Source organism: Nothoprocta perdicaria, unplaced genomic scaffold (assembly GCF_003342845.1).
Source record: "Nothoprocta perdicaria isolate Ctin4 unplaced genomic scaffold, notPer1 scaffold_53, whole genome shotgun sequence".
In the NCBI taxonomy this organism is placed as follows: domain Eukaryota; kingdom Metazoa; phylum Chordata; class Aves; order Tinamiformes; family Tinamidae; genus Nothoprocta; species Nothoprocta perdicaria.
Genome location: NW_020455788.1, coordinates 4,271,243 through 4,291,952, shown reverse-complemented (window position 1 = coordinate 4,291,952; position 20,710 = coordinate 4,271,243). Strand labels below are relative to the sequence as shown.

General features: G+C 38.0%; 1 protein-coding gene across 1 annotated transcript in view; it reads left to right on the top strand.

The window, feature by feature from the left end:
- GALC (galactosylceramidase) overlaps positions 1-20,710 on the top strand; it is a 36,221-nt gene that overhangs the window by 3,341 nt on the left and 12,170 nt on the right. The window contains exons 3-10 of the mRNA XM_026048303.1: positions 165-233; positions 1,759-1,822; positions 3,755-3,868; positions 6,301-6,440; positions 8,789-8,827; positions 16,989-17,119; positions 19,766-19,921; positions 20,490-20,614. Of these exons, the coding sequence (XP_025904088.1) occupies positions 165-233; positions 1,759-1,822; positions 3,755-3,868; positions 6,301-6,440; positions 8,789-8,827; positions 16,989-17,119; positions 19,766-19,921; positions 20,490-20,614 (838 nt within the window). The remainder of the gene's footprint in view (positions 1-164; positions 234-1,758; positions 1,823-3,754; positions 3,869-6,300; positions 6,441-8,788; positions 8,828-16,988; positions 17,120-19,765; positions 19,922-20,489; positions 20,615-20,710) is intronic.

Sequence of the window (20,710 nt, the reverse complement as noted above, 5' to 3'; positions counted from 1 at the left end):
GCGAGGGCGTCCGGGCGGCAGCGCCGGGGCCGGAGCCGGCACGGGGGTCTCGCGTTCCCGCAGATTTCGGCTGCTGCTCTTAGTTCTGTGCGTTTGGGTACATGAGAACATCTGTGCTTTCTTAGAAGTGTTTGAGTTTTCATATTTTCTTCTTTTCGTTTTAGGCCACTTCTAGGCTGCTGGTGAACTACCAAGAACCTTATCGCACCCAGATCCTAGACTATCTATTCAAGGTAACGTTTGTGTCATCACTCTAATAGCCCCTGGTTCTGTGCGGGGTTCCCTACTCTCTGATGCTGGGACAAGGCACCTGAGAATGAAATGAGACAAACTGCCCTGGAGAGCATTGCCTTGATAGTCATTTAGACTTGGCACTTAAACGTTGTGGAAAAGCAGGCAAAAGAAACAGACCGTGGTAGTGTCTGCAGATTATAGAGCAGCCTTTTAGCTGCAGAGTGGTGTGGTCGTGTGGGACTGTTGGTCACGAGCTTTGGGTCTATCAGCACGAGCCTTAAGTCTGGTCAGTAGTTCACACCTTGCATTGGTAAAGGTCCCTTAACTACTAATCTTGCAAACGGCTGGGAAACACAAGTCTCAGACATGTTAAATACTTTTGTTCAATCTTAATTTCTTATACTGTTGTGTAACATGCATGCGTTTGCAATGTTAGTATTTTGGCCTTTTTCTTCATGCAGAAGATGAAGCTTCCTACCTCTTTGCTTCCTACCTCTTTCCTTTCCCCATACAGGAAGTGCTGTATGCAAACAGCAAGAGTTGCTAGTGGCCTCGTATGCTGCTCTTTCTGAAGGCATAGAGAGGAGCCACCTTCTTTAAGAATTTGACAGCTGCCAACATTAAATATCTGATAGGTGACGGAACTTAATTGTGTTGAAGTAATTTTGATCAGGATTTCAAGTGTTTTGCTGTTAGCTTAGATCATCTTTTCTTGTGTCTAAAATTAGTGGGTTTTTTTGCAGGTCATAACAGTTGCATGAAGTGAGTCTTTGAGACAATAAACAATGTTGACTTGTTGGACTGCAGAGACTTGTGTAATGTGAAAACTGCTGTCTAGACTGCCTCATTTCAATAGGATTTCAGTAGTTCCAACATGGTCTCTAGCATAAGTGCAGTGCTTCAGGGGATATATTGGTTTGTAAGCTGCTTTAGTTCCAAAGTGTGACTTGTGGAGTTACCCGAGTTAATACAGGGTAAGATTATTGCAGTGGACAGTAATAGCTTGTCTTGCTTTTGGCACTGTAAATTACTCCGTTGAAAGAGGATGTCATGTCACTTTTAAATGGCTGTAATCCACAGGATTGGAGGGAAATCATTTACTGTGTAGTTTAAGGAATGGATTGTAAAAGATGGAGTAAGGTGTTGTGTATGAAAAGGGAGCGATAATATTTTAGGACACTAAACACTAAAGTTGTGTGTTACAAATCTAGGTTTTCTGAAGGAATCAATAGGTGTTGGGTTGAATAAGATCTAGCAGAGAGATCTTGAGAGTTTTTAGATATGTTGTTTCACCAAAACCTCTTGAACTATCATGAGATACACAGGAGGAAGCTTTGTCTCATTCTTCGTGTCTTGTAGTCTGTCAGCTACCTTTCATTTCCTTTAAGAAAGAAATTTCACCTACTGTACATTTGCCTGTACGGGCATGTTAAAAACAAATACTGTTAAATTTATAGTATCTTCAATATTGTACACCTTTTGTCAACAGTAGGAATCTCTTTCTCTCTTTCTCTTATTCTCTAGCCAAATTTTGGTGCCTCTTTACATATCCTGAAAGTAGAGATTGGAGGTGATGGACAATCGACAGGTATGGATTCTGGGGGAGCAGGGTTTAACCTCTCATTGCATTGATGCAGTAAGTAATGCCTTTCATTTAATCTCTTGGTTCTGTACACTTCACTTTAGCAGAAGTATAGTGATAAGCTCTGTAGTATGCTGGGACTTGTACAGAAATGTCAGAAGTAACATGTTAGTGGGTAGAACAAATTAAGAGTCTGGAGATTGTTCTCGCTATGCTGTGGTTAATGGTTGTGTTCTAGAGCAAAATGAGGTATTTTTACCCCTCTCCCTTCCTCACTGCCCAAATCAAGGAAGCTCTAAGAGCATTGATAATTGCTGAAAATTTCCCGAGCACCTGTTTTGCAATATAAACTGTGCAAAACCTGTTTAGGGTGAGGTAGTTTGTATCTCATGTAAAAATATAAAACTAGCTGATTAGAAGCAATTGCAGTCCTTTTAATTAAGGAGCCACACCTTTGTGATGTTGACTGACGATATACACTGTTTTTCCAGGCTCCAATTTAGAATGCAAATATGCTGATTTAATTTGCCTAACTTGCTATATTTTCATGCAGGGCAAACTGAGAGTGATAGGTATTTACTAACAGCTTGTCTGCTTGTGATGGGAAGCTGAGAAGCAGTAACCTGACTACTGTTCATAATCCTTCCCTTTCTTCCCTTCTAGAATCTGCTTGACAGATCAACATGAAGGAGACTCGGTTAATAAATAGAAAACAGCATCATTTTTTAGGACTTTTTAAAAGCTGTCTAGTCTAGTTATGTGTTTTTCAATTTTTTAGTTTATTTTAGAAAATGGACGTAATAAAGTTACATTGTTTAAGAACTTCATATTCAGTCAACAAATTCCAGTCAGAGGAAAATGAAATTTTATTTATATGTTCACCATCCTTGATAAACTTTTTCTGCTGGCTAAGGGGGATGTTAAGCATTTGTCATGACTTCCTAGCTTTTAGAAGGAGAACAGATGGTGAGAAGCATCTGTCTTATCATACTGAACTCCAGCTCTTGCTCTGACTTCAGCATTGTGATCAGGAGCCTGAATTTGGAACTTACTGGTTGCTTTATGTCTGGCAAATAGAGATTCCAAATAATCAAGTGTAGTTGAAATGAAAAGAAAGCAAGAGTCCTATTTTATATGTTGAAATTACACTGTTGTAATTTCACAACAGTATCCTTTCAGCAGCCTTCTTAAAAGTTCATAGTCTGGTTATTTGCAACCTTTAGGCACCTGGTTTAGCATGAGTAATTGTTGCAGTTGCATACACGAGTGTTAAGTGACCTTTATGTAGAGAGGGATTGACTTCCTATGCAAAATTTCTGCACCTTTTTGGTTTGTTTATCTCTTCCCTAATGAATTCATTGCATAGCCTTTAAATCCAAAAGTTCTTCCTGCAGTCACAGAAAACCGCAGAAGTGATAAATGAGATTGTTAGCTATAACAATCAGTTTATTCTCACAGCAAGAGAACTTTAGTTCCCTTTTCTCTTCCAGGCTTGCCTTTCATGGCGAGAACAAACTGTAAACTGTTTTCATCTCTTTTTTTTGATAGAATTTGTGCTTGTATTTGCTATGCATGGTTTTTCTGTTTTGCTCCTGATCCTAATGCTGTAGCTTTCATAGTGGTTGTTTGGATGAAGATACTCATGAACATAGATTATTGGGAAAAGAGGGTAAATTCCTTTAAAAAAAAAAAAAAAAAAAAAAAAAACTAAACAAAACCCAACTGTTAAACTTGTGCTGTTCTTGATCTAACACTGAAGGGTAGCATATCTTGTGTGTTCCCTCCCAGTATTCATTTTGGTGTGAATTACAAGGGATGTGTGAATCATAGTGGAGGTATGTGCTTGTATGCACTAGCAGTGAGCAATGCAGGAAACACTGCAATATATAGAAGCTAATGACACAGAAGCTAATTGTGAGCTGCCTCTTTCCTTCCTAGATGGAACTGAGCCCTCCCACATGCATTATGAAAATGATGAGAACTACTTCCGGGGCTATGAATGGTGGCTGATGAAAGAGGCGAAAAAGAGGAACCCTGAAATTAAACTGATTGGTAAATTGCTTCAAATAGTGTTCTGTTTTTTTTTGTTTAAAGTCAATTGCATACCTTCATACCTGATTCAGTTAGTATGTTAGTTTTAATAGACAGATGTCTTTATGCTGCAGAACTTAAAGTATTTGGTCAGCTTGTTTTTATGTTTTGCTTAAAGATAATCTGTTTAGAATAGCATAACATCCTGTGGCTCTCTAATTACATACTTGTATTAAGTGATGTTAATGCATAGGCTTTATCACACAAATAAAGCAATCAGCATGAAATGATCTGTCACAAAAGTTGCATTTCTGAATAGTAGTCTAAAGTAGTTTTGGAAGGTGGGGATGAGACGGTAAAATAAATTTACAGAAAGGATAACTGTCAGCCATATATAGCACTAAGTACATTTATATGTTTTTATTACAAATCTGTGAATCTTGCTTCTCCCATTCCACATTGTTGTCTGCTTTGTTTGCGCTTTATTTTTAGTTGAGTTCTGAGAGGACCTTCCTCTCTGAGTTATGCATGTCATGGGAAATACGAGTATGGAATATGAAAGAAGGGGAGCAGTTTTTCCTTTTACTGCCCAAAGTGTTCCAGTAATGAGCCTGGATATAACTCAGCTGGTTTACAGTGAGTTGCCAGATGGCATTTACTTACCTTCTGAAAAAGGAAGTGAGATTTTTTTCTCACAGGTCCTGAGAGATCTCAGTTCTAATGAATCTTGGGCACAAACGTCAGCAATTCCCCTCATTGCTGAATCAAACATTTTTTTCCCCTTTGTCAGTCTATAACTTTGCACTACTTGTCACAAGCTGAAGGCTGCACTTTTCAATGTACTGGAGTCTTCAGCCAAGTTCTAATAAATTCTTCTAAGAAATTCTAAAGTTAGCTGATGGACATGAATTTCTGAGACCTACATTTATGTCTTATCTTTTAAGGCAACTACATTTACCTTGAATTTTAAATACAGGTGTTCCATGCTATTCCTAATGCTTTGTATCATAAAACAGTTTCCCTTTTGTATGTGTTAATAGTGGTTGCAGAATTTACCATAACCTTAATAAACAAGTACCTTAATAGCAAGCCCTAATTCAAGACATGCTGCCGTATAACTGTTGAGTGCAATATAATTAAGAAAACATGCACTGCATAATTTGATTGTGCCCTTCTGTCTAAATTATTTTATCTTCATCTTAAGCTGCTTGAATACTGCTTTTCCTTGTCTAGTTTAGCAACCAGACAAGAAGTAAATGGGCCTTGCACTTTGTTCTGATTTTCATAGTTAACTTGGCTATTTGTTAAGCTCTTTACTATAAAATGTCTACATGAATAATATTTTATAAAGTTTTATTATGAAATGATTAAATTGCACGAAAGAAGAAATGATGTCCAAAGGAAAGCTTTTGACATATGCACACACAATTTCCCACTTTTGCAAGTATACACTTTATCCCCAAACAAGGCTTCCTTTCTGTGTAACTGTGTGTGCTATTCCAGTTTCAACGAATTATTTAAATCATGTGGTGTTTGTTCAAACCCCTTGCTTAGCAGTTCAGTGTCAGCAGTGTCTGAAAAAAGCTCCTCTCAGATAAAGAACAGCCACGGTTCTGTTTGCTAAAGAACTGTGCTGAACAAAAGCTTAGCAAGGTGTGTGAAAAAGATGAGGGTTTCTTTGGTAGTGGCTGTTGTGCTCTCTTTTCTGGATTATCTCATCCCACCCCTTCCAGACCTCAGGTTCTGTTTTATGCAGCAGCAGGTTGTGACTTCGTGCAGGTTTTGCTGGTTGTGTTCCTTTAGATAAGTACTGTGGCAGGCAGTAAACTTCACATTTGAGATTAATTGCGATTATTAATAACTTCCTCCAAACCAAGCTCTTGACAAAGGAAGGAGGGTTGGCCTGTGAGTTAGTTTGCATTTGTTGAGCCTATGGTGTGTTAGAGGATCAGCTGAAAGAACTGGAGAATCTGCTTAGGGTAATGGACTGCTCTGCAAGATCCAGTAAACTGCTGAACCTCAGAAATGCTTCTTCATGGTACAGAGCTTTTTTTCCTTTGTGATCAAATCAAACTTCTTTTGAAAGTCATATTCAGAACAGTGCAGTGCTTGGTGTTCAGCACTGATTCTTTGTAATTCGTAACCTGTTATCTTAAAATCTTCATTCTTAAGATAAGCTGTTATCTTATAATCTCAGTTAGAGCTAATACAGCACAACAGAACTTGAACACACTGAATTATTCTCTAGTAATGCTGGGATTAATTTTAAAAAGAAGTTTGATCATAATGTAACTGAAGAAGACACAGTAAAGTATGTTTTATTATATTCCCTGTAAATGTATGAACTTAATACTTGCCTCTCTTGTTAGGCAGAGGCATCTACAGCTACCTCTCGAAGTAATGAAGAACATCTCCTTAATTACCTTATTAATTTGCTTCTTCTGTCTTAACAGGATTACCATGGACGTTTCCTGCATGGATAGGGAAGGGTGAGAACTGGCCCTATGATTATCCAGATGTTACTGTTTACTATATCGTTTCCTGGATATTAGGAGCTAAACAGTATCATGATTTGGACATTGATTATATTGGGGTTAGTAATGCACAATTGCCTGCATAATTTCTCATTATTTTCTATTCCTAAGTGCCTCGAGGATTATGGTGAAGTAGGGGAAGGAAAAAGGAGGGAGAAACTGTAATTGCAGGATTTTGTTTTTTCCTTCTAGTGCAAGTGGAAAGGCAGATAGTGTTGCTGTACAGTTGCTTTCCCTATTAATGCAGAAACAGTACAAAATAGCAAGATTCCTGCCTTTCCAGTTCTAGAATAAAGTTGCCAGAGACCTTGAAAATTCTGAAATCTACTTGAGACTCTGGCTTGTCATTTTCTACTGAGCTTGTTCTGCCCGAGTTTCAGAGATTACCAGCTGACAAGGCAACTTAATTAACCAATGTGAAGGTCAGCTAATGTGACTTCTGAGTATAAAATATGGCCGCTGTTTTGCTGAAGGGCAAGCCCATACATCTTATTCCATTTAACTGTGTTATTTATAGCAGCTTAAGGTGTATGAATTGCAATACAGTGTAATTGTTTTATGGTGTTGCAGTGCAATGTATGCAAGTAGTGAGGAATGACTGAGAACTGCCCTAGCTTGGATCTGGGAGGAAGGAGACAGAAAATCTGGGGGAAAAAAAGAAATCAAGTTCATTATTTGATTGAGAATCAACTTTTTTTCTTAACTAAGAAAAATCAGTGTGGATAAGAGCCCTTCTTCATTTCAGGCTATTGAATGTTGAAATGAGAGAATTGTAGAAAAGGAAAGGCAGAAAAGGTAAAAACCTAGAGTAAAGTTATGGTTCTTATCCCTTAAAGAAAATCTACATACTGTAATGGGGAAGGTATGTCTGGTGCCTATCTCTGGAATGTGTTTCCCTTGATGTTGCAGACTTATTTCGTTTGTGTCAGTGTTGCACTCTGGGTGACACAGTGATGCTCTTGCAAATCAGTGAATTTGGTGGGGTGAGGGTGCCCATTCAAATTTTCTTATTGCTATGCTCTTACTGTAGAAGATATTGTAAGTTCTGGCTTTCCTGTTGTTACTTGATACAAAATTTGGCTTTTTTAATTCTGTATTTCTGAGAAAGATGAAGTTCTGCTTTCCTGGGTAGTGCTCTGATAGTGCGTGTTATCTGATTTCTTTGTGGGTGTAATGTGAAGCATAAAGAAAACAGTCAAGTCTGCAAGAACTCAAAAACCATCAAAACATTTTAAACCATGTTCTGATTCTACACAGTAGCCTTTATGGCTCTTCTGACTAGCTGCATGTGCTATAAAGTATGTATCAGGAGCTGTTATTATGATCACCTGAACTTTTCAACTAATAACTTCCAGAAATGAGCCAAGCATATTTGCACTGGGGTAAAACTCTAGAAATATCTTCTTGGTGCTTTCCTACAAAGAAACAGGCCTCTAACTCTTCCTGAACTGCACTGACTTGCGTGTGGTTTTTGGGAGGTGGAAGATGCGAACTGAGAGTCATTGCCTAGAACTGGCCATCCGGGAACACGCAGCTCTAGGCATATTTGAGAGAGAGCGTTTTCACTAGTCTCAACAACAAGCAGGCATCAACATCCCCCTGTAAGAAACTGCCTGGGCCTGGGGATCTACATCTTTAGAAGGATGTTTCCAGCTTTTGCTGGTGAACATGAGGCATTATGATCAGGCTGCACTCAAAGGGCAAAGTAAGGAGACTTCTGAGACTGTGTGGTTTTTTTGGTCAGAGTATTTGGTGAGAGGAAAATTGACATTTTGGCTCTTGAGCTTTGATCTGTGTTTAAGTAGTCACTCCATAAAAGATGGAAATCCAGAGCAGCAGCATCTGGAAACTATTTTGAATGTTTGTTTGCTTATCTCCCAACATGTTCAAATAAGAATATAGTCCTGTGTGAATTGGGAATTAAAAAAAAAAAAAGAAAAAAAAAAAAAGAAAAACACACCACACAATGTCTTGGAATAATCTTCTAAAACTGTAGATAATCATTCCATACTTGGGGGCTACAATTCAATACCCAGGAGGGCTGGAATGTGTGTGGCAACGGGGCCAGTTCTGTGGGACTGCATCTTGAGCCACGATGTGTGTCCCGGTGATCACTAACAGTTGCTGCCCTGCAGTGTGCAGCGCTGCTGTCGCTGAGCCCTGGCAGCGTGGCAGGTTTTTCAGCAAAAAGGCAGGCAGTGGATCTGGGAGTCAGATGAACAAGCACCTGTTTTGAACTTTCACGCAGAACTTTCCCCTGGAGAGCTAATAAGCAGCTGCAGCCCTGTCCTCTAGCAAGCCCAAGCAGTGGGATTCGTTAGCGGTTGCGTCAGCTTGTGGATGAAATCTTTCATTATGTTCTCACACATCCTGTTTTGCTAAATAGCTTTTTACTTTTGCTTTATAGATATGGAATGAAAGGTCATTTAGTAGCAAGTATATCAAGGTAGGTATGTTTTCCATATCTCTCTAAAGTAAATGCATTTTGCAGTTTGTCTTATATAAACAGCTAACTTATCTGAGTTTGCCTGGAGTAGAGACCTTTATTGATTACTAAGAGTACTTCACTTACTGAATTCTTTATTTTTAGAGTAGTTACGAGTTAACAGGATTTAGATTTCTAGGGTGTGTTAATCTTTTTTTCCCTCTCTTCCTTCCCCCTTCTCAATCCAATTTGTACTGACTTAGTTATGAAATTAAAGATACAGAACTTAGTTACACTTTAGATAATACCTTTACCTTATTGCTATAAAACTCAAGCTTCTTGTTATATTACTTGATTGTTTGTTATTGTATATTGTTTGATAGCCTTTTCTAGAAAATGTTGTGTTGTATTCTGCAGTGATCATCACACCTGTTGCTCGGTAGCACTTAGAGAACACAGTATTGCACAGTATCTAATTTTAAGATATCGCCAACCCCTCCCTCTCCTTCCCAACTTCTGTTTGGGATCTGCATATGTTATATTCAAATGGAATTTTAAATATGTTCAGTTCCTTGCTGCTGCTTGGAGGTTAAAATGCAAGCACGTTACCTCTTCTTAAAGCAAATGAGTGAAATGAGGCATGTGGAATGACTGCTTGTTGTGTAGAACTCAGCATGTATGGGATCCCATCTGCTTGCAGTTATCAACTAGCTGCTATTAGAAAAAGGTTGCAGTTCTTGCAGTTGGGCATGCTGAGTGATGTTAGTCGCTTATTCTTGGCAACTTTCCTGCTTATTTTGTCCAATGATTAATTTTAGTAGAACAATACAGGAATATGAATATGTATAACATTTAAATAAGGCCCTCCAATAAGAGCAAAAAAAATTGAGGCTGGCATGTATAAAATTCTGTGAAAACATAGAATATAGTGTACTTAGTACAAAAAACCCCATGTTTCCAGTTGTGTGTATGGGGGGGTTGTGTGTGTTAACATTTTTTTTGTTAAATGTTATTGACCATGTATATTTTACCTACCAGGCTATTGTCGACGCAGTAACCTATTTTTCAAGACTTACCTCCTCTTTGGCCAAGTTCTGTTATGTGTGCATCATTCCACAACTACTTTCATAAAGTTATGAAATGCCCATTCTGTGAATGGGCAGATATGTCCATTCTGTGGGCATATCCAGTAACAAAACTGGATATGTAGCTGTTCAGATTTGTTTGTGAATTAACCTAAATTCCTCTCTGAACTGGTTCAATATGTATGCCCAGAATCCTCTTAAAAAGTGTTCATATTGCTAGCCCTTTATTAAAAAGCAGAATAGAGTAAGCTTTCTAGTGTTTTATTTCTTGTTTTCCCTAGCTTGGGCCATGTAGGTGTCAGGGTTTTTGAGGTTGCATTTAAAAAAAAAAAAAAAAAAAAATCAGGCTATAGGCTAATGGAGAAATCCCTGAGGATATTAATAGTCTCCACAGGGTAAACCTAATTGTAGGTAAGTTATGGTGATGGGGCAGAGGAGGAACTGTGTGTGTGTTTGATGGGAGGGGTCTTCAAGTACAAATCCTGTATTATTTGGCAAAACCAGGCAGACCTGGAAGTGCTTGTAAGTAAGCCCAGAGTAAGAATGCAAATAAGATGGAAGATAAGTAGATACTTTCCTTTTGAACTGTGATTTTTATTTGACTGCTTGTTATATTGCTTGGAAACCCTATGAAACTTGAATCGTTTGTAAAAGGAATTATTGAAGAGATTAATTTCACTGTGTCACTAATGAGCGTTTTAAACTTGTTTCTTGGCTTCCTGTGCACATTATAGAAATAGGAATACTCTGCTGTGCAGCACAGTCCCATGTAATGCCACTTGGCAGCCTTCTCATCTCTTTGCCTTGGCTCCCTAATGTGGGGAGAGTGAATGTGGAGAACAGTTCGTTGGTGGAGATGCAGCACTGAACTGGTTAGCCTCCCAAACACTGCTGATTTGGGAATAAGCGTTTAGCTTGAAAGCTAAAATTTTAGTTGAAAGATTCATCCTAAAATCACCAAGGTATTTACTAAAAAGTGTTGCTCTTTCCCACTGTATGTTTTTGGCCATATGGCTAGTATATAATATGGCCTTTTATTTAACCTCTGTTTCTCTTTTCTAAGCAACATGATAGTTCTGTTTGCAGTCAGCCATTTAGACAAAGACTTTAGATGTGTACTGTTATTGCCTGTAATGTTTGAGTAAATTATATAGATTAGCTTGAGTTTTTGATTGTTTTATGGAATTTTACTTCTAAGAACAGCTAGATTAATTATTTCATCCACTGAGGTTCTAGTGTTTTCTTATTCAGTATAAATATATATATATGTAACTGAGACACTAAAATCTGAAAAAAAATTATAAGCAACTGAATCATTTCTTTTCTAATACTGTCATCTTAAACTAATCCTAAAAAGTAAGGAATATCTTTGTATAAACATGAGTATGAGTAGGGGAATGCAGAAACCCTTCTGCATATGTTATGGAGTGTTATGTGAGTGTCCGCAGTTCTGTGTCTTGGAAATTATTTTTCTAGGCAGAAATTCCGCAAGAATAAGCCTGTTCTGCTTAAACCATCTCTATGGCTAGGTTGCTTTCTGGCCTAAGTCTTGCTGTATAAGCTTTGGATGTTTATCTTCTTCCTGATCCCAGCTGCTTCAGAGAGCTAATCAACATCTTCCTCTTTTAACCGTCATTCACTTATTTGAGTATTGTTGTCATATCTTCTCTCCATCTTCTGTTCTCCAACGCTGGTCTTGACCACCTTGCTTTGTAGGTTGTAGTTCATTAACTCTTCTCCCTTATGTGGGGCCAATAGAAAGAATCCAGATTGTTACTGAAACCAGCTGTGCAGGAGTATAGGGTTCTGCTGAGGTCTTAACTATTTAAGAAGTCCTTTCTGGTTAATTGGTGTATTCTGCATACTGCCCGGTTGATGCAACCTTCTCTTTGTATTATCCTTCTCCAAGCAGGTGCTGGTTTTCCTTGGGCAACTACTAGAATCCTCAGCCATTTCAGCAGAGCTGAAGCCGAGTGTTTCCTTGCTCCGTGCAGAGCTGTATCTATTAGGGCATTTCTGCTGTCCTAAGTCAATAATTCCAGGCTGTTCTAACTTGTCATATTCTTTCTTGCTTGGGATCCTATACAAATTTGATGGATGTGCTTCCTATCAGTCTTTAAGAAAAATATATTAGTATCATATCTATCACAGTATTTTCTGAATCTTACTTTAGAAAATCTTTCTTTTTAGTGGATTGATCACTGACATTTGTTTAATTTTTCTACTTGCAGTTCATTGTAAGGTAGAGTACTCAGTCTGCACTTGAGCTATGAAAATATTGTGGGAAACTACTTCAAAAACCTCAACTCCCTAGGGTTTTTGTTAGTTAACTTGGTCTTTAAAACTCATTTATTTTTAGCAGTGTGGTTACTTCGTCTGTGCACCTTCTACAATATCTTTCCCTCCCCCCCCCATCAAATCAAGCATATGTATAGTGGGTGTGTTTTGTTTTTTGCCTGATGCTCTGAATCTTGGGTTCTATTGCTGTCAGTGTTTGGACTTTTGCCTCATGTCCCTATTTAAGTTTACATCAAATAGAAATACTCTCTTTTCTCCTCCACAGTGTTAGAGGATTATTAGAAGTTATCATTTAAAGAATTAATTCCTATAGATTTTAAAATGGCTAGGAAAAAAGAAATTTTCCTTTTGTGATAATCCTCCTACATGATTGCAAGGTCTCTCCTGTTTCAAAGCTTCAGTCATGTTTTCTCACATGCTTTTGAGGAGAGAATCAGGGTTAACTTTCACCCTAATCACTTGTGGAGATATGTCTGTCTCCACACTCCAGTCATTGTCATTATTAGGGTAACTTAGCGTGACTGGCTTTGAGATAAATCCATTACCTACACCCAATGAATTATTTATATGCAAGGAATGGAGTCAGTATGTTGAGAGTGACTGAAGGCAGTGTTTGTGTTTAGATATATGTGTGGTGTCAAAAATAATCCAAGTCTTTTCTTTGTGTAGTGGTTATCTCTGATTCTGCCATTTTAAATTTATTAACATAAGCATTATTTTTATTGTTATGGCTTTCATTTAAAAATGTTTTTTTCTTATCATTTTTCTCTGAAGACAGTTACTTCCAGTGACTTCTCCTTAAATTGTTTTTGATCTTATATTTTCATGTTGCCTCGTTGATGAAGGCTGTAGTTTAAGTGGTATTGTCTGTTGCTAAGGTACTTCGACAGTCTTTGGACAGACTGGGTCTAAGGAACGTTGGCATCATCGCTGCAGATGGAGATTGGAGCATTTCAAAGGAGATGATAGTTGATCCCTATCTTAATGATGCTGTTCAGGTAGTTGGGTAAGTGTGGGAGAAGAGGGGAGGAATGTTGCACACTGCTGCTTTATTTTTGTAAACAAGTCTTCACCTCCATTTTCAGAAATTCTGTATCCTTATTTCATATTTTTCTACCTAAACATTGTTTTGTGATCATAACATTACAGTAGTGACTCTTTCCTGTTCTCCCCTCTCCTTTCTGTTCAGTGCACATACAAGGTCTTTTTACCAGTGTTTCATCGTTGCTTTCAAGTCTTAAAAGCCAGTTCCTCTTTCTGTGTTAGCAAATTGTGGGAGATTTTTAGTGTATCTCCCTATATATCTTAAAGGTCAGAAAAAAAAAAAAACTGAATTCTTGACCTTAAATATTTACGTTTGTTTCAGATGAAGCTGGATTTTCACCCAGGACTTTCAACATTTGTAGAATTCCCTGTTACTTACCCTTTGTAGTCATGTCCTAAGGCTAGAAGTTTCCATTTGTGACTTGTATCTCGTAGACATTAAGAAGCATACACAGAGACTGAAATAGAAGTAAATATGCACATCCAAAATTGGGTCTGAAGTAATGCAGCTTCTCAGTTTCAGTGTCTAGGAGCTGCAGTTGTGGCAAATGCAACTTGATTCGTGTGTTCCCTTCTTCCACAATACACTTTCTTACTACCTTCCTTTAGCCAGCTGGCTTGGTATCTGTTCTGTTACTCCAGCTTTCTTGCCTGTCTCTGCTTTCTTAAAACTATGAAAGCACATTCTTAGTGCAAATGAACTAAGCATGTCTGCATTTCTTCACTTGTATTTTTGTTATCCTGCATGCCTCTTACTATGGTAAGGATATGGTTGTGATCCCTAGTGTTATGTTTACCCTCATTCAGCCCCAAGAGTGTGTTTTGCACTCATAATTGTTAAAACAAGTGTATAAAAGGCATTGCGGGTCAGCCAAGCAGAGATTTTTGTAAAGAAAACTTTTTTATGTATCCAGCCCATAAACAATTACTTGAAAAATATTGATGACAATGCCAGTGTGCAGTAATTTCATAAGAAATTATAATAGTTGTATTTATGTAACTTGCCTAGAGTAAGCAAGACTTGTACCTCAGCAATTACAGTGCTTTAGCAACTGTTTTAGTTATAATTTCTGTGCTAATGAAACTTGCATAGTGAGACCACTGTATGTGTGTATGCAGAGGAGTGTTCTTCTGAGAAGATTTGCTTAAATATTGTAAGCTCTGTCCTGCCTTAACTTTTCCTTGCAACATAAGCAGTGTTTGTGTGTATATATTTAATTACCAATGGCTGCAGCAGATTATTGACTAAAAGTGAAAAAATTGGTATATATTTAGTTGGCAATCTTCAAATCTTGCTGTTCCTATTTCAGTTACAATAGGTGGTGGATGTGTTTTGGGGTTTGACTAATGTGGTAAAGAAGCACGAATCAGGGATTTTATATTTATCTTGAGAGAGATTCCTCTGCATATGTGATATATCTCTTTGCAAGATGTTGGCAGTTATCTTTAGAGCCTAACAAATTGAAAAAGAAAACCTTAAAATCTTAAAAATCTTAAGTTCACTTTTTGGGGGGTGTGATTTTTTTTTCTTGAAAAAGATGAGATTACAATAAATTATAGTCTTTTCAGTGTCAACATGTAATACAAATTCTTGATCTTTTATTTATTGGACCACTTTACCATGTGGAGTGCTGAGTGTGTTCTTCAGTGTTCCGTATTGTGTAATGGGAATAACAATATAATAACAAATTCATAACTTGAAGCACATTGAAAGGGATAAAAACACTTGAATGCTATAAAGATCAGCTAATGGAGATACCAGATGTAGGGTAGTTACCCTGCGGACCCTCGTGACTGCAGTATCATTAATGAAGTGCATGGGTAGGTATTGCTGCTTCCCTACCACCCTCCTGCCTGATTATAAAGAGAAGGGGAGAAAAAAGAAAAGGAAAATTTCCTGTGTTCCTGTGCAGGAGCTTTGCTGTCATTTAAGAAATTTGGGTTAGCAATGGACAGCAAAATGAGAATAATGCTCTATCCTATCTAGTGCTAATGTTAAGATACCAACTGCAATACTGAGTTCATGTTGACCTAGAAAAAGATAGTAGTGGCTCTGCATATGTCCTTCAGTTAGTTAGCTGCTAAAAGTACACTCTATCTGTATGTCTTAGATATCCTTTATCTAGTTGCTTGCCAAATCTGTGACTTTGACCTGTTTTCCTAGTTAGTCTTAAATTCTTATTAAACTGTGCTATGTTATGCTTCCCTATTTTGCCTGTAAGATTATCTTCACTTCTGTTTCACATATATCCATTTCTTGATTTTGTATTTACACAGTATATCTTACTGTTACTGTTCTGAGATATATCTTAAACTTCATCATTAATAATTGGGCCCTGGTTGGACTTTGCTGCCCGCCTTGGTGGACGACTGTCCCAAAGACATAGCCAAAGTCTAAGTACACAGCATCACAGGTAGTCCTTGTGTCAGAACACAGTGAGGCTCGTTGGGCATGATTTGCCCTTGGTAAATTCCTGCTGTTGTTTCCAGTTATCCTCTTGTCCTTTATGTTCATGGTAATGGCTTCTAGGAAAGCTTGCTCTATGATCTTCCTAGGGTCTGAGGTTAGGTTGGCTGGCCTGCAGTGTCCCAGGTCCTCCCTACTTGAAGACAGATGTGGTAAATTACCTTTTTCTAGCTATCAAGAATCTCATTCAATCTTTAAATACTCTAGTCTTGGTCTGTCTGCCACATTTATAAACCAAATATTGCCTTAGTCCAGTGTAAAATGATCAGGGAAATACAAGGCAAATGTGTTGATATTCATTTTGGACAAAGATATTAAGACTTCGAGAAGGAAATCTTGACGGTTGAAACTAGATCTGCCCAACTGCAACATACAAACTAGTTCAGATTCTGATATGCAGAAAAGATTTTAAAGTGATGTTTTCTGTAGTAGTTAATATTGCCTATCAGAGAAGATTATAGGTTGTAGAAGTATACAGAATGCTTCAAGTTACTTGGGCATTTGTTGTTAGCTGAATTACAAGTACATAGTGCAGCTGACTGTTTGGGGGCTTGCTCTTTGTTCTGTGTGGACTTCTGGATTTTAGGAAACGGCCTCCTTTAGGGTCACTTCTGTGTAACCCTAGATTTTTCTGAGTGATTTTTAAGTCCTTCAAGTGTCTCTTGAGAAATTGTTTGTGGTTTGAAACTTGAAATGAAATACAGCTGAGTAACAAGATGTGAATAAGTGTAAGGGTTTTCTCTTTAATTGCATTAGGAAGAACTCTCAGTTGTGTTGCTTCATTGTTATACTTGAAATAGTCAGTCAGTTGGGAGAATAGGTGAAATCACCCTACTTTATTCTCAATTATTTGTTTGCTTTGCTTTTACTAGGACTACACAGTAATTACTTGTCCACGCTTGTAGCTTAGCTCTCAGCACTGCAACATCTAAATGGCTGATCTGCAAACAGACTGTCTTGCATGACATGGGATACATTTTGCCTTTGTTTAACTTCATCTGTAGCTTTATGTGGGGAGTAGAACCTAATATTTTTCATTTTGCCCTTTGCCATGCATGAACTTGGGGTTTGCTGCAGTAGATGGCTAACTTGTCCTGCCTGGAAGGCCTCTTGTGCTGGTTTGTTACATTTTGTTTGGTGTAAGGGTTTTTGCTGGGGTTGATGGGGAAGAAAAAAAGTTGAAACATGTTCAATTGGTGTTGGAGATACTGCCTTCTCCAGTAACAAATATTTGAAAATTTGAAAAGCTTTTTTGTTTCTCCCATCTCTGTTCTTTCCTCTCTTAAAGCTGTTAAGATACACGCTGGATAAGCATGGTCTGCAGCAGGTGAGGATCGTAGCCAGCGATAGGCTGTGGGAGCCCATTTCCTTTGTCTTGCTGCTTGACCCTGAGCTCCACCGCGTGGTCGATGTGATTGGGTAGGGGGCTCTCATTTTCTCTCTTGGTGGTTTGTACTAGTGTTTTTCTGTATTTGCTTATTTATAAATAGCAGAACTAAAGCTTTATCTCTCTGTTTTAATCTGCAACGAAAAGTCTCACATTATAATCTCTCCTACTAACTCAGCTCAGGTCATGTAGACTTTTGTCCTGGTGGTGACTTGGACGTGTAATCACACGTCTCCCATCATGGGCGAGAATCCTGTTGGCTATGGCTGCACTTTTACCTTATGTTTTTAAACTAACCTAACCACTTCTTTCTTAGTTCCTGTTTTGTTGTGGTGGGAGAAGTATGTTTGGACAGTAGGCAGCAGCAAACTGACTTGTTTTCTGGATTTCAGCACATAATGGTAATATTTTGCAAAGCAGTAAACTAAATTTGAGGTTGAATATTGATTTATCTGCTGAATAGAAATGCCTGAGACTTGCTGGTTATTCATTTATTCATAATAATTCTGAATTATTAGGATGCCTAAACTTGCCTAACCTAATCAGATACTTCATACATAACTGCTCCTGCTTCAACTTGAGTTCTAGTCATCTTGACATATCTGACCTGTAGTAGGTATGTAAAACTTTCCAATCACAGGCCATTTTAAGATTGTCATGTACAACATGCACTAAGCAGCAACAAAACCCTCTTTTGTCTCTGCAAAACATTAACAACAAAAGTATCCTAATACTTTTTTGCAGGTGGAAACTTGGTCCATATGTAGATCAATAGGTGAAAGTGGTTAGAATTTGCACTGGCCAGATGTAAATCCCCAGATGTCTGGAAAGTCCCTGCTGTGATTCACCTTTAACAGGGAGCTGAAACACTCTGTAGGGGATAATGAGCTGGCTACTAGACAGCAGTGGTGCATTTCTCTTCATGGTTTTCTTTGCTTTTTTTTTAAAGCAAACAATATTTCAAATGTAAGCATAAACTGGAGTTTGTGACTACATAAAATCAGTTATGGACTGATAGAGCTTTTCAGAGGTATTCTGTCTGCATCAATTTTTGCCAGTGAAATGAAATATAAGGAAGTATAAACAAGTATCGCTGTTCTGAGCAGGTTTAAATGACAGTGTAGCTCTTGAAAACATTGTTTTCCAGGAATAGGCTTGCAGGTTCCACAGTTGTTTATTTACGTTTGTTTTACTTTAGGTATCTTGCCTTATTGGTAATGGTGTAAACAAATTAGTTCAATTTTGCCTGTTGTACAGATAAAGGTGAAATTATTCTTGCTCAAGATAATGGGGGAAGAAAACAATATTTCCTCTTGTTGCTTATTGAAAGAAAATAGGAAGTGTTGAGAGTGACAGTGATGTTAGGAGTTACAGCACGAGGTGGCATTCAGCCTTTGTGGACAGAGGCATTAGTGTTCTTAGCTAGATCTGTTCTGAAGAGACTGAGAAATTTGTCAGTGCCAAATAATGTCCAAGCAAACTACCCAAGAAAAAGTGATGTGAAGGGATTGATGGATTTAGGGTACCTGCAGTTGTGGGTATTCAGCTGTTGTTCCTGTGTGCCTATAAAGCATGATAAATGGGAAAGATAGTCATGGTAGATGGTCAGTTTGCAAAAAATCATTGTTGAAAGATCTTGAGAACCAAACTTAGAGGATTTTCTGTCTTATAGGCTCTTCTGTAAAGCTCAGTGGGTTGGCGGTATCCTATATGTTAATCTTATTTCTGTAACCTTGCCATGATGTGTGAGAGTAAAACAGTGAAAACCCTTTGGCACTAAAGCTAAAATTATTACTACTACTATGACTGTACCATTACAGTTGCTTTAATATGTCTGATCTAGTGTAACTGGCAATTACAAAACTTTTGCCCAACCTGGGGAACAGTGAATTTTTTAACAGGGGAATTATGTTAGGCTGTGGAATTGTGTGAAAACACTACAAAAAGTACACCTGATAATTGATAATGTTTCAAAAATAGGCTGTTACTCTTGTGACATAGGGGTTCTCTTGAAGTACTCTGAGGCCTGTTAAAGTGGAAAACAAACAGTCTTCCTGTTAAGCTATCGCTAGTGTAGTTATATGTGGAGGACTAGAAAGCTGAGAAATGGCTCAAGGTCCAATCTGGAAGTCAAATGAAACCATTAACTTGGAAGAAATAAATAGGATTTCATGTGTCCCTGGCTCACAAATTCATAAATTTGTTAAATTTCAGGGTAATAGTACAGGAAAGTTATGTGCTTTCATTTCCTGTGCTGATAGCTTAGGTTTTAGTGTATGTATTTAGCTTAGCAGTGTGTTGTTTGTACTTGGATTTTTTTTTTTTGAGAGGAGGGTTACTTAGTGCAAAGTATAGCATATTTTTCTTTAACACAGCAGTGATGAAAGTACTTGAGCTAAATTTTAGGGGAAAGTTCTGCTTTAAGAAACTGTAAGACTGTTTAAAGCTAGATCTACTTACGTACTGTCATGTCTTGGAGGAAATAATCCTGTAGTGATGCAAATGAGAAGCTATTTAATGCTACGGATCCCTGTTAATGATTTTTAGTTTTTGCTTTTCCAAAGCACATGATTGCTTTTCATTTGCTGTTTGGAGGAGGGAAGCTTTCTTGTTTCAGGATTTGTTTATTTCTTTTTCTTTTTGACAAGTGTTCTTTATTTTTGAAAAATACTGTGTAGGGCTCACTATCCTGGAACAGAAACGGTGCCAAATGCTATATTAACTCAGAAGAAGCTGTGGTCTTCAGAAGATTTTAGTACTTTCAACGATGAAATCGGTGCAGGCTGTTGGGCTCGGATCCTGAACCAAAACTACGTGAACGGGAACATGACCTCGTAAGTGGTGGTTGCTGCTGCTCCATTTCACAGCCTTGTGCACCAGAGTTACCTAAAGCCTTTTACCATGTATCTGTTTGCTGTCGTAAGACAAAAGGTGAAGTGAAGTTCTCTGCCATCAGTCTCTGTTCAAAGCGGGTAAAGTGCCAGGCCCAGTGACTTCTCCCCTTGTGGGACAGAAGTCCCCCGGGTTTGTGTGTTTTTGAGTTCCCGTGTTTCCTTTGGTTGATGCAACTGAGTTCAGGTGTCTTTGAGAATCTGATGATATTTATTAAAAAGAGAATGGCCATAAAAAGAACACAACAGTTCAGGGGGAAAAAAAATAGAGGGAAATAACTTGAAAGCTATGCCTATGATTCTTAGTTTATTGCTGTCTTCAGTTGAAGCAGTAGATAAGAATGTAGATAAATCCATAGGAAGAACGTTAGGAAAGGGACCTTTGGCACTCACTAGTTCACAACAGGTGAATAATAGAGCAGCTTTATTAACTGCTTTATTAAACAGAACAGAGGAGGTGACTACCTCGTATTGCCCGCATGAATGAAGCAAAATCTCTCTTTTCCTCCAGAACCATTGCATGGAATTTAGTGGCCAGCTATTATGAAGAGCTGCCCTTTGGTCGCTGTGGGCTGATGACAGCACAAGAACCCTGGAGTGGCCACTACAGAGTAGAAGCGCCTATCTGGATTACAGGTAAGAAGGGTGTGAGTGTACATACCTACATACCTACATATATATATATACCTACATACCTACATATATATATATACCTACATACCTACATATATA